The sequence below is a fragment of the Diabrotica virgifera genome, chromosome 2, assembly GCF_917563875.1.
Source record: "Diabrotica virgifera virgifera chromosome 2, PGI_DIABVI_V3a".
NCBI lineage: Eukaryota > Metazoa > Arthropoda > Insecta > Coleoptera > Chrysomelidae > Diabrotica > Diabrotica virgifera.
The window spans coordinates 248,781,455-248,796,723 of NC_065444.1; the positions used below are offsets into that span (position 1 = coordinate 248,781,455).

At 30.7% G+C, this 15,269-nt stretch overlaps 1 protein-coding gene across 1 annotated transcript in view; it reads left to right on the plus strand.

Moving 5' to 3' along the window:
- Nucleotides 1–15,269, plus strand: part of LOC114326530 (uncharacterized) — a 56,229-nt gene that overhangs the window by 13,611 nt on the left and 27,349 nt on the right. Inside the window, exon 2 of the mRNA XM_028274925.2 lies at nt 12,744–12,997. Within this exon, the coding sequence (XP_028130726.2) occupies nt 12,744–12,997 (254 nt within the window). The remainder of the gene's footprint in view (nt 1–12,743; nt 12,998–15,269) is intronic.

Here is a 15,269-nt window from a genome sequence, read left to right on the forward strand (position 1 = left end):
TATGAAAGAAGCTCTTTGGAATAAACAAATAGAATAACTTTTAAACTAATTGTTGTATCGGTCTCAAATCATGAGGGTTTATTAAATAGGCCAATATCCAACTGTGTTTGAAATACCAAAGTTTTAGGATAATTATTTTAATATTAATTTATTAACAAAATAACGATTGTATCTTATTTTGCAGTTTGCGAAGCAACAAATTGACTTTTTAACTCAAAATTTTGAAGCTTTTTCAATCTTCCAAAAAATCAAATTTTTTAACTTTATATCAACTATTTAGCTCTTTAGTACATTCGCGGACACGACTGCATATGCAGACACTGAAAAAGAGGCATGACTGTGAATATGAAGATGTGTCCGCGAATGTGTAATGGGGTGCCAAAAGTCGACTAAATCGCTTCTGTTGTACCAAATTAATGATAATTAAAAAACAGCTCCAAATTTTCTTTTTATATATCTACAATAACTAAAAAAGTTGTCAGATACAGTTTGTTAAACCTAAGAAAAAGTTTGATAAACTGTACCTGGATTATTCCCTGAGTTATGAAGTCCTGAGAATAATCTTACTTATTACCTGGACTAGGGACCTCACAATTTGAGTTACGGATGTTTGTCCAAATTTTCGCGCCAATGTGTTTAAAATGCATTTATTTTTTTCGAATCCTGAGAAAACTAATAAGTATTTTTGAAAAATTTAAACCCAGAATGAAATATTGCATTATTATCGAGGGCCGAAAGTCTCTGAAAATTTCTGTAATGTTTATTTAATAGGTTACAGGGATGAAAACAAAGAGAAAATATAGTGTGACTTTTAATTTTAAATATTTCATTTAAAAGAAACTTTTTGTTTATTCTAAGGGATGTTCACCTTCGGCCATAGGTAATAATGTAATCTTTCATTCTGCGTTTTAATTTTTTAAAAATATTTATTAGTTTTCTCAAAATTCGAAAAAAATGAGTGCATTGGAGCCGAGATGTTGTGCCTTTATCCTCAAAATTTAAAATTTAGATAATTAGCATGTAGTACCTAGCTAAATAACAAAATATATGCCAATAAAAAATCATTTTATATTGTTATTAAATTAAGAACAGTGTTTCTATTTTTTATTATATTTTACTTTATGATAACAGCAAAAAATGTAGTGTAATGCATACAGTCAATAATTATTGTAATTATTCATTCAAGTGATTAAGAAGTAGTTCGATAATATCATTATACAAACTTTTTATCGACCTCTTTCATGTTTTAGCACTTTTTTATCACATAATTATTAAGATAAGTCTCCTATATTTGTTGATATACTACAGAGGAATTGTCATTAATTATTCACCGTCTAGTTATTTGTTAATAATTGTTCATTGTGATTACATATATGCATTCCAGAAAACAAATAATAGTTAAAGAATGAGTTTTGAATTTTTGCACGTCGTCGTATAAATAAATCATAATTTTTTTAAAATCTATCGTGATTTTTATGTAGATTTTTTTAATAATGCCTCCATTAGTGCAGCCGATATGTGAAACAATTGTGCATTTAATGATAGAAATATATAATTTGGACCACATATACAGGGTGTAACAAAAATACAGGTCATAAATTAAATCACATATCCTGAGATCAAAAATAGTTCGAATAAACCTAATTTACCTTAATACAAATATGCACATAAAAACAGTTACAGCCCTTTGAATTTACAAAATGAAAATCGATTTTTTCGAATATATCGAAAACTATTAGAGATTTTTTATTGAAAATGGACATGTGGCATTCTTATGACAGGAAAATCTTAAAAAAAAAATTATAGTGAAATTTGCGCACCCCTTAAAAATTTTATGGGGGTTTTGTTCCCTTAAACCCCCCCAAACTTTTGTGTACGTTCCAATTAAATTATTATTGTGATACCATTAGTTAAACTCAATATTTCTAAAACTTTTTTGCCCCTTAATTTTTTTCGACAGGGCAGTTTTTATCGAGTTGCGGCTTCTTTTTTAATATGTTTACATAAAAACTTGATGGGGGTTTTGTTCCTTTAAACCCCCCAAATCTTTGTGTATGTTCCAATTGAACTTTTACTGCGGTACCATTAGTTAAACACAGTGTTTTTAAAACTTTTTTGCCTCTTTGTATTTTTTCGAGAAGGCACTTTTTATCGAGATGTGACTTCTTTTTTAATATGGTTCAAAATATACCTAAAAATGTAAATGATAAATAAATTTTCATATTAGAGAGATATCGAAACCCTAAATTAAAAGTTCCTTTATTACAGGATCTTTTAATAAAGTACAAATACAGGATATGTCTAATGAGAGTTATCGGAAACTCAGTTTAAAGAATCTCTTATTTTGACAAATGACACATTAAATATTTTTGTAAATATAAAAATAACTTATAAAATTCTATTTGTTGATAAAAACATAAATATAAGTGAAGTTCGACGCCTTTCTTTTCTTGTTTCTTCTCATAATTTGACAAATTTGTCACATTTTTGACACGTTACGTCAAAATAAAGGATCCTTTATTAAAAGATTTTTGTCCTCTATTTTTCCTTAAATACGGGCGGCCTGTATTTTATTACAGGACAAAAATAAAGGACGTGATACTGCGCTTGCGTATATGTCAAAATAAAGGATCTTTTATTAAAGGACGATGTTAAATAGGAGAGAGATATCGAAACCCTATTTAACATCGTCCTTTAATAAAAGATCCTTTATTTTGACATAAATAACCATGCTTATATGTCAAAAGTGTCAAAATAAAGGATCTTTTATTACCAAACGACGGTTTCGATATCTCTCTAGGGTTTCGATGTCTCTCTATTATTACCAAGTCTCCATAATCGTACTTAGTCATATACAAATATGTGGTGGATTTGACAAATATTCAAAATATCTCGATAAAAACTGACTTTTCGAAAAAGTACTAAGAGGCAAAAAAGTTTTTAAAATAGTGTGTGTTTAACTAATGGTACTACAATAATATGTAATTAAATTGGAACGTACACAAAAGTTTGGGGGGGTTTAATGAACAAAACCCCCATAAAATTTTTAAGATACTACTACCATAAGAATGCCACATGTCTATTTTCAACAAAAGATCTCTAATAGTTTTCGATATATTGGAAAAAATCGATTTTCATTTTGTAATTTCAAAGGGCTGTAACTTTTTTTATGTGCACATTTGTACTAAGGTAAGCTAGGTTTAATTGAACTATTTTTGGTTCCAGAATCTGTGATTAAATTTATGACCTGTATTTTTTGTTACACCCTGTACATATAAATATTCAAATTACTAAATACTTTTTATATACAAAATACTTTTTGTACTACACATATAAATATTCAAACTTAGATATGATGGCATCTCAGTTTTTGTTACTTTTACAAAAATTGCGGGCATTCAAAATGGCGACTATACATATGTGACTAATATAGCACGATAACTTTTGAACGAGACGTCAGATTTCAACCAAATTTGGTACAGTAGAGCGTCGATAATCCGAACCCTGTTAATCCGAACGTTCGCTAATCCGAAGGCAAAAACAAATTATAAAATTAAAAATATGATCGCGGACCGAATTTTTGGATTTAATATAATAGTCAATATGGGCAAAATATGACCGCGGATTTTTGTTTTGTTTATTCAGAAATACATACAATACATATTTGTTTATTATGCTGAACTAAAACGTATGTACATAATGTACTATGTTTATGAGCTTTGTATGTATTTTGAACATATGTTCGATAATCCGAACAATTTGATATTCCGAACTATCCCTGTACCAATTAGATCCGATTATCGACGCTCTACTGTATATAGGTTCTTTCTTTGATGAGTAAGATCAAGGTCTTGAACCGGAAGAATCGGTTTACCAGAAGTTGTGTTTTTACTGTTTTTTTTTATGTAAGAATATGTTGTTTCTTTTTCAATTCTTTCACCCTGTACATATAAATTTTTCAAAAAAGGTAATACCGTCATTGAAAAGAGCGCAAACATATTTTTTAGGAAATATTTTGAACTTTTTAGTTATCTACAGGTGAAGATAAGTTATGCATTTATTAAATGGTTATTAATACAACTAAAGAGTTCAATATATTTCCTAAAAAATATTTTTACGCTCTTTTCTATGCCGGTATTACCTTTTTGAAAAATTAATATATACATGGTGAAAAAATTGAAAAAATAAACATATTTTTACAAAAAAATCAGGCAAAACACAACTTTTGGTAAACCGATTCTTCTGGTTCGAGGGCTCGATCTTATACATAAAAAAGAAGCTATATACAAAATTTGGTTGAAATCGGATTTTTCGTTCAAAAGTTATCGTGCTATTAATCACATATGTATAGTCGCCATTTTGAATGCCCGTCATTTTTGTAAAAAGAACAAAATCTGAGATGGCCTCATATCTAAATTTGAACCTTTGTATGTGTAGTATATGAGGTCCAAATCATATACTTCTACCATTAAATGCACAATAATTCTTATAATATTTGCACGAATCTGCCGCACATAGGTACATGTGAAGATAAGTTATGCATTTATTACATGGTAATTAAGATAACTAAAAAGTTCAAAATATTTCCTAAAAAATATTTTTACGCTATTTTCAATGCCGGTATTACCTTTTTGAAAAATAATATACAGGGTGATTGATTAGTGTGAGGAAGCTCAGTAGATCTGTTATAGTAAAAATTACAATAAAAAGTTATTGACAAAAATTGTAGGCAGCTTTAAACTCCACATTTTAAAATTAGTTACAATCTTACAGGGTGTTCCATAAGATGGTGGCAGACCAAACTTCTGTTTTTTTAAATGGAACACCCTGTATTTTATTTTAAATTTGAAATCTGCTTCACTTCCACATCACAACAATGTAAAGTTTTATTATGTTATACCGGGTACTTAAAAAGCTATAGCCAATGTTACCTGAAAATCGTATCCAGTTTAACTCCCTGTATAATTAAAAAGGAGTATAGGAACATTGATCTATTGCAACCAGAGTTTTTTAATAATAGTTAAAAATTACAAAACATATTCGTTTTCATAATATTAGTTAAATCAAATACACGGTAAGTCAAAATGCAAGTACATTATTTTCTTGGTAATTTTAAATAGAACACACTGTATTTTATATCACTATCGAAAAGTACTAATATCCTACTTCAAATTTTATGAAGTACTCCCTATACCTAAAGTTATCAGTTTTCTAGATATTTTTATTTTTCCATCAAAGTATTAATTTGGTAGATATTTTAACGTTTACCAATAATTATTGTGAGTTGGCCATGATTGATTTGTCAGAAACTGACAGTTTGACATTATTGTTTATTAATTCAGTAACGAAATAACGACACAGAAAAGAAAACAATTTATTTTAAATAAAATTTATAAAAAATAACCGACGAAAAATTAAAAAAAAAATAACACAAAAAAATAAAAAACAACAGTAATTTTAACTTATCTTACTTAAGTAAGGTGTTCAAAATAACCTCCCAAAACATCTATGCATACTTGAAAGCGGTCATTGAAAGAGTTGCTTACATTACTAAGCATTATTGTAAAGAAATATTTTGAAATACAATTCGGATTCTATTTTCATATCATCTCTTGTTGTTGCAGGTATTTTATATACTTCGTTCTTAACGTAACCCCAAAAAAGAGTCCATTTTATTGAACTCTGGTGACCTTGGGGGCCACCTTACTGGTCCATCCCTTCCGATCCATCTTTCACCAAACTGATCATTAAGTTCACCACGTACTAATTCGTTGTAGTGCGCAGGAGCACCGTCATGTAGAAACCACATTTGTTCACGTATATTAAGTCAACCATTTAAATTATCTTCAAAAAAATATGGTCCTACTACATGGTTACCGACGATACCTCCCCACACATTTAGAGACCATCTTGTCTGACTATGTGTTACTATGTGGTATGGATTACTTGTTGAATAGTAGTGAAAGTTATGCCTATTAACAGAACCGTTTCGATGGAATGTAGCTTCATCACCAAATAGGACATAATCAAAAAAATCTCTCTGCTCATTAATTTTTTCTAAGGCCCATTCACAAAATACTATTCGTTTCTGAAAATCATCATTATTTAATTCTTGGTGCTTTTGAATATGATAAGGGTGCATATTGTTTTTAGATAGAATGTTTTGAACAGAGTAGTAACTAAGTTCTTGTTCATTGGAAATACTCCTTATACTTGTGTGTGGGTTTTCTGTAACTGCCATCAACACACTCATTTCGTTTTCCTCTATCACACTAGTTTTTGTTTGTTCATGTTTTTCATAATTCACTGAACCAGTGCGGTTAAATCGATCTTTCAATTTTTCAAATGTATCTTGTCTAGGTTGCCGCCTATCTGGAAACCGTTCTTGATAAATTCTAGCTGATAATAATGAATTTTTATTGCATTCCCCAAAATCCAGATCATATCTACCATTTCACCAGTAGTAAAATTCATTATTGCTAATTTAAATTGAATTAATTACTGAATTACTAAATAATGATTGTTGCTTATTTTAGGGTGTGCCGCAATACTGAATTAATAAACAATAATGTCAAACTGTCAGTTTCTGACAAATCAATCATGGCCAACTCACAATAATTATTCTAAACGTTAAAATATCTACCAAATTAATACTTTGATGGAAAAATAAAAATATCTAGAAAACTGATAACTTTAGGTATAGGGAGTGCTTCATAAAATTTGAAGTACGATATTAGTACTTTTCGATAGTGATATAAAATACAGGGTGTTCATTTAAAATTACTAAGAAAATAATGTACTTGCATTTTGACTTACCCTGTATTTGATTTAACGAATATTATGAAAACGAATATGTTTTATAATTTTTAACAATTATTAAAAAAGTATGGTTGCAATAGAGCAATGTTCCTATGCTCTTTTTTAATTATACAGGGAGTTAAACTTGATACGATTTTCAGGTAATATTGGTTATAACTTTTTAAATACCCGGTATAACATAATAAAACTTTACATTTTGTGATGTGGAAGTGAAGCAGATTTCAAATTTAAAATAAAATACAGGGTGTTCCATTTAAAAAAACATAAGTTTGGTCTGTCACCATCTTATAGAACACCCTGTAAGATTGTAACTAATTTTAAAATGTGGAGTTTAAAGCTGCCTACAATTTTTGTCAATAACTTTTTATTGTAATTTTTACTATAACAGATATACTGAGCTTCCTCACACTAATCAATCACCCTGTATACAGGGTGAAAGAATTGAAAAAATAAACAACATATTTTTACATAAAAAATCAGGAAAAACGCAACTTCTGGTAAATCGGTTCTTCCGGTTCAGGAGCTCGATCTTTACTAAATTTGGTTGAAATCGGAATTTTAGTTCATGCCATTTTTGTAAAAGGCAAAATCTGAGATGGCCTCGTATCTAATTTTGAACGTTTATGTATATGTAGTATATGTGGTATATGTAGTATATGTGGTATTGTATATGTAGTATATTTGGTCCAAATTATATGCTTCTATCATTAAATGCACAATTTTTATAATATTTGCACGAATCTGCCGCACTACATAGTCTCGACTACATTGGATATCTATCTTCTTCTATTTCCTTTATTACCAGAGAACGGCAGTTCTCGCCAGTGGCGCACATCCACACTCCCCTAAACGTGACACTATATACACACGAAATTTTAGATTTTCTAAATCTGACTGAATTGAAAATTGGGCCAACACCCATCTTAATGTTCAGGAAAAGACTCACCCATTCATATGTCAACCATCCATTTTGGTCCACGGGTGTGGATTTTACGGCCCTTCCTATTTAGGGTTTGTTTTTCGTTCTCGTCCCCAAAACTCCCAAAAACTTCGAAAATTTAAGTCCGACCTTTGCGGCTTCTAATAGTACTGATCATTACCTTTCCAACACATGTCTAATTTTGAAAATCGGTTATACCATTCAAAAGTTACCGAGCTCAGAAATATGACTCAATTTTTATTTAAAAAAGGGAAAATGTTTGTCGATATGTATGTATGTGGAAAAGTTAAACCGATCTGAATTTTTTTTCTGCGTTTGAAGAGGGGGTCAGGGCCGATTGAGAACCGATGTAGTTTGAGACTTTTGACTACCCATAAGCCAGTTATAGGACTTGGTAGGTACAAAACGGCATATTTTTTGGGGGTATATATCTTCGGGTCAAGAAGAGACAGGAGAACCGCAAATACACCAAATCAATAGTATTGAGTTAAGCTTTCAAAAGGAGTTTAAGCCGCCATGATCAGACATACACACGGCTCAGTATAGACAAAAAACTGAAAAACTAAACTTTGAAAATTTTGGTTTTTCGACAATTACTCAAAATTTCAACTTATGAATTGCGCCAATAACTGAGCGTTTGTAGAATAGACCAGTAAGGATCTGCGAAAAAAACGTCTATTTTTGGATGTGAGAGGTGGCATTCGGATTTTTGCAGATAAAGTTAGGTGACATCTTCAGTAATGCTTATGTAATAATGCTTATGTAATAATTGACTTATGCTCCTTCTCAAATATGCCCGGAACATCAATAAAAAAATTAAAATATTTAAAAATTTCGAAAAACATCGATTTTTTTCTGCTTTCTTTGCCTATAACTTTAAAACGATTCGTTTTGGAAGAAAGTCGTAGAAAAATCAAATAAAGATAATTGAATTTTGTATGATATACGACTGGTAAAAAATGTCTTAAGGTATTACGTTTTCTGCGATATAGCAATAAATACAAAATAAGGGGGCAAAATAAGTCTGTTGTTATTCAATATTTTTTAACCAGATTGGTGGCACTTAGAACCTTAGTAGTTCACTTAGGAAATTCTTTGTAACATACTTAAATCGTGTACCAAATTTCATTAAAATCGACCAAATAAATTTTGCATAATAAATTGGCAATCTAAATGTTTTTAAAAAAGTTCAAATTTTTTAAAATCTTTCTGAACAAAAAGTCGACCATTTAGAAGGGGCCACAGTAATGTTTTAAATTTATAAACAATTTTTTGGCTTATAAACAAATAGCTTTGTTTAATAATAAAAAAATTAATTTTTAGCAATAAAAATAATTAAAACCTGTATAATTTGACTTAAACTTTCAAATGAAGTCAGCAGAATTGCTATTTTATTTTTTAATCAAACGTTATTCGCGTTCAAAAATTGCAATTTCTCGATTTTTTGAAAGTTCCACCGCGTTTATCTCAAAAACTATGCATCCTACGAAAAAACTTGTAAGAACATTTTTTGCTAGGAGTTACCCAAGAAATACAAAAAAGTGTTTTATTTTGCGAAAAATCGATGTTATGTAATTCCTCAAGTTCTTAGTTTAATCAATCTTATCGACATCCGGATCAACTGACCCAATAAATTCGTGTTCTACGGGTCAAAATACATAAAAAACTTGGGTAAGTCCATCTAAATAAAGGAGCCCGTAGCACCCCCTCCTGGCCACAGCACTGATTTGTTTATAAGCCAAAAAATCTAATCTAACGGTGTATACCTCATATCCGGGAAAATTCGAATTTTTAAGTTATAGGCTTCATAAGTACGATCAAATCTATTTCTTATGGGAAAAACGGTTTTTCAAGCTCAATAAATCCTGTAATAGCTTCAGTTACCATACTTGACCTTAGATTCATCAGATACTACTTGTTAATACGTTTCAAACTCATGTTTAGTGATCAAAATCCGTTATGCCGTTTAGAAGTTATTAAGCTACAAAAGTATAATCCAATTAACGATTACTCACTCAATGGTTTATGTAGTTGTAGTGGTTACGACGCTAAATTTGATCTGGCAACGGGCAATTCGAATTAATTTACCGGCCATTTCAATATTCTTTTTTCAATCTATTTAGAATGGAAAAAAAATGTAGTGTACATTCGATGGACACTAGATCATTTGGGAGATAATGCGACTTCTTCTTCTTCTTCTTCTTCTACTTAAGGTGCCGAGACCGCTTGTCGATCGTTGGCTCTCATGTTGCCCAGCATATTAACAATCATTGTCTTATTTACAGCCGCACGAAATAGTTCAGTGCTAGTTTTCCCAAACCATTGGCGTAGGTTTTTAAGCCAAGAAGTTTTACGGCGGCCCACACTTCTTTTTCCCATTATTTTACCTTGCATGACAAGGTGAAGTATGTCATATTTTTCTGGGTGACGCATTATATGACCAAAGTATTCCAATTTGCGCCTTTTAACCGTGTTCACTACTTCGCAACTTTTATTCAAACGTTGCAAAACCCTTTCGTTTGTGACTCTTTCTACCCAACTGATCTACAGGATACGGCGGTAGACCCACATTTCAAATTCTTCTAGGTTTTTTAAAAGCGATTCTGCCAGTGTCCATGCTTCGACCCCGTAAAGTAGTACTGGGAATATACAGGGTGTCCAGAAACTCTACCGACAAACGAAGACAGGAGATTCCTCAGATAATTTTAAGACAATTTAACCCAATTCACCTAGTTCGAAAATGCTTCTGAAGGGAGCTAGAGCTCTTTGAAGATGGCGTCATGAAATTAGTTTTTCTTAAATACCTCCAGAAGGCTTCTATTTAGAAAAACGAAAATTGGTATGCGTATTTACTTTTCAGAGATGAATCGATTCCATCGATTGCAAATTTCTAGTACCGGTCATAGGCGTCCGTTTTGGGTAGAGCAACGGGTATTTTATCGTATAACTTTTTTGTCCTTAACTTTTATGCATTTTTGATACCGGATTATTAAATTGTGAGGGATTCTAGTACTAAAAGGTACTCTTGCTTTAAGTCGGTAGGATGCACCGTTTTCTAGAAAAATCGATTTGAAAGTTTTTCGTTTTTGGAATTTGAAAAAAAATTGAAAGGACTTTACAACAAAAAACGAAGTATTTTACCAACATAAAGTAAGAGTAACTTTTTGTACTCGAATACCACATAATTTAAAATTCTAGTGTCAAAAATGCTCGAAAATTCAAGACAAAAACATTATGCTATAAAATAACTGTTGACCTACCCAAAACGGACGCCTATGACCAGTACTAGAAATTCGCAATTAATGAAATCGATTTATCTCTGGAATATAAATAACTGTACCAGTTTTCGTCTTTCTAAACAGTTTTTTTTTATTTTTTTTTTTGTAATTCAGAAAGTGAAAAATTTTCAAATCGATTTTTCTAGAAAACGGTGTGTCCTACCGATTTAAAACAAGAGTACCTTTTAGTACTAGAATACTTCACAATTTAATAATCCAGTGTCAAAAATGCATAAAAGTTAAAGATAAAAAAGTTATGCGATAAAATAACCGTTGCCCTACCCAAAACGGACGCCTATGATCGATACTAGAAATTTGCAATGTATGGATTAGATTTATATCTTGAACATAAATACGCGTAACAATTTTTGTTTTTCTAAATAGAAGTGTTCTGGAGGTATTTAAGAAAAACTAATTACAAGACGCCATCTTCAAAGAGCTCTAGCTCCCTTAAGAAGCATTTTCGGACTAAGTGAATTGGGTTAAATTATCTTAAATTTACCTGAGGAATCTCCTGTCTTCGTTTGTCGGTAGAGTTTCTGGACACCCTGTATAACATCGGACCATTCTTATGCGAAGTTCCAAATTTAGATCATGACTGCACAGGATTTTCTTAAATTTCATAAAACTTGTTCTTGCTTTGGCAATTCTACTTTTTATTTCTGTACTAGGGTTCCAGCTTTCATTAATATGAGTACCCAGATATACAAGATTACTTACTCGTTCAATTGAGTCATTACCGATTGTTACGTTATAGTTATTATTATTTACGGCTGCCTGTTTACTAATAACCATAAACTTTGTTTTCCTTGCGTTGAGTTTGAGTCCATATATCGCGTAGAATGCCACCATTCGGTTCAATAACGCTTGAAGATGTTCAATTGATCCAGATAATGCGACAAAGGCGACTATTTATAAAGCTTAACGTGTAATCGAGAAACATTGCATTTAACTTCATACATTTAATTTATAAATAACTTTGAAAAACTCCTGATATAAGAATAAAACACCGCTAAACGCCGTAAAAATGAGTGGCGCATACAATATTCCAGCTACAAACGATCTGATATGAATATTACGTGGCGCGAAAATGTATTTTCATTTTGATGCAAAACAAACTTCTAGTTTTATTTTAAAAGATTTTTCCATAATATTTGCTAAATTTGAAGTAAAACGTACCACAAAAGAGTAACTTTGATACAGTTTGAATTTTGAAACTCTTTTGTGGCGCGTTTTACTTCAAATTTAGCAAATATTATGGAAAAATCTTTAATAAATATCTAAAAATAAAAATAAAAAATATCAGAAAATATCTAAAATAAAACTAGAATTTTGTTTTGCATCAAAATGAAAATACATTTTCGCGCCACGTAATATTCATATCAGATCTTTTGTAGTTGGAATATTGTATGCGCCACTCATTTTCACGGCGTTTAGCGGTTTTTTTTATTCTTGTAAGCAATTTACACTGCGGTGCAAAAAAATCGATCCACTAAAAATGTGGTCATTGGTCATTTTTGATATCTTGAATTTCCTAAACCTGTTGTCCGATTTAAGCGATTCTTTACCACGTTATAGCCTTATCCATTGACAATATCGATGTAATAATATTGTTGCTAGACAGTTAAACTGTCATTGTATACCGGGTGTACGAATCAAACTGTGTTTTTTTCACCCTGTATAACTTGCTTTATTTTATTTTTCAGGGGTGTCGTACCAAACCTTTTCGGTTTATGTACTATGGAGTGTTACAACGTTTACAACTTACTTCTATCCAGACATGCGCCTTCCATCGGAATTTCATCTACTCGTATTAACTGGAGTAATGTCCATGTGGATTACTGCTTTGTACTTTCCTTATCGGCAAACTTATCAAAGAAAATATGATATAAAATCATATGGTGCCTGTATATCTTTGATGATCATCATGCTTTATTTCTTAGAAAAGGATTTTTCAAAGGTAACAATATTTTATTACTTTTAACTTTTATAATCGAAGGTAAGAAATTAGCCATACACTAGGATTGCCCTTTTTTATTTACATTAAGCAATTTAATAGGGTACCCTCATTAAGATAGGCAAAATGTCCTCACTCACAGATTTTTCATTTTTTTACGTTTTTGTTCCCACCATCCCTCCTCTTTTCCTATAAACGTGATTTTTTCGTTTTTAGAAACGCGTTTCTTATCTCACAAAACTTATATATTTTTATAGACTTTTAGTCTGGGCAGATTATAGTAGAATATGCTATTTTTGGGAAAAGTTATTTACCAGCAATTTTATTGCTGGAATCCAATCTTATGATTGCATGTATTAATAATATAGGTATGCAAAATCCGCATATAGTGTGCTACTTTTTTATAAACAAAATTGCGCCCGAAAATCGTGTTTTTTCAATGTTTGCTCTATAACTCCAAAGATTCTAAATTTATACCAAACCACTCTAATAAAAATTCACCTTAATTAAATTCTGTATAGAGACGTGTTTTTCCCGATTTACTTCGACGAAAGTTTTCCCCGGAAAATGCGGGTTTTTCGAACAAAATCTTTAATTTTCAACTAAAATTTTAGATGAGTAATTGTTTATCAATAATTAAATATCTTGGCAATATAAAAGATCTTTTCGTACAAATTATAATACCAGAAGCCGATGGAAATTGAATGAACAGTTTAGCAACAATTAAATTGTTAATTAAAAATTTACGGTCGCTATAATAACCACAATAATTACGATATATAAGAATAACTACGATTTTTGTATAGAAAGACAGTGTACCTATCTAATGTACTTTACAGAAATAAAATTGGACTATCTAAGCGGCGTCAGCAATATTTTAAAATTATAAATAATTTTTTGGCTTAAAAACAAATATAATATCTCGAAAAATATTAAATTAAATTTAATCATGAAAACGGTATTGAAAAAAAAAAACGACGGGACGCTTAGGTCTGGATCCCGCGTTTGAAAAAAAAGTTGATTAATAGCAAGCTGAAAATTTGTTAATAGCTTAAGGGTGTCTAGTCGGATAAACTTTGATATATGGGAACACTGGAACAGGGGCAGTTTTAATTATGGAACAGGTTAAAAATTTGGAACGGTCATACCACGAAAACGGCACATTTATTTTGTCCGACAGAATAGACTTAAACTCTCCGAACAGAGATTAAACTCTCATGCAAAAATCAGACTGCTATTTATCACCTGTCATAATTCCTGTCATTTGACATATTCTACATGTTCCACTCATTAAAACGCCCATTTGGTGATAAATAGGAGTCTGATTTTTGCATAAGAGTCTAATCTCTGTTCGGAGAGTTTAAGTCTATTCTGTCGGACAAAATAAATGTGCCATTTTCGTGGTATGACCGTTCCAAATTTTTAACCTGTTCCACAATTAAAATTACCCCTGTTCCAGTGTTCCCATATATCAAAGTTTATCCGACTAGACACCCTTAAGCTATTAACAAATTTTCAGCTTGCTATTAATCAACTTTTTTTTCATACGCGGGATCCAGACCTAGCTTCTTTTAAAAGTAAAAACGGTTAATTGTGATGAGTGGTTCCTTAGATACAATCGGCCAAAGTTGACCAGCATTAACGGCAAAGATATAAACAACAGGATCATAATTTTCGAACCATCACCTTTTTGTTTCTGTACTCTTTCTCCACACCAATTTTAATATCTTTAAAATACTCATAACATATATTATTATAATAAAAATTATCGATATTACGAGTGAAAATTACCAAAATAGCAAAATTCCAATCAAAAATTAGGTTGGAGAAAATTGTAATCTCAAAGTTTAAAATCGGTATACGTTAAAACAATGCATTTTTTCGGCTTCCCATGAAGCAATTTTCTTCATTCTTTTTTTGTACCCAAGTAACTCGAGTAGAGCCATCTAACTAACGCATTATTAAATGTCAAAGTTGGTTTTGTTTTGTTATAATAAATTAATTTATTTATTATAACAAATATTTTTATTTTGTTTAAATAAAGATTGTTTAAATAATTATACAGCTTTTATATGAGAATATTTGTGTTCTTTTACGTTAAAAGGTACACGTGTAGTAAGTTTATCTAAAAAAAGTACAACTGGAAAAATATGTAGTTTTCTTTTCATATAAATAAATTAATCTATTATAACAAAGCAAAAGTAAGTTTGGCATTTAATAATGCATTAGTTAGGTGGCTCTACTCGAGTTACTTGGGAACAAAAAAAGAATGAAG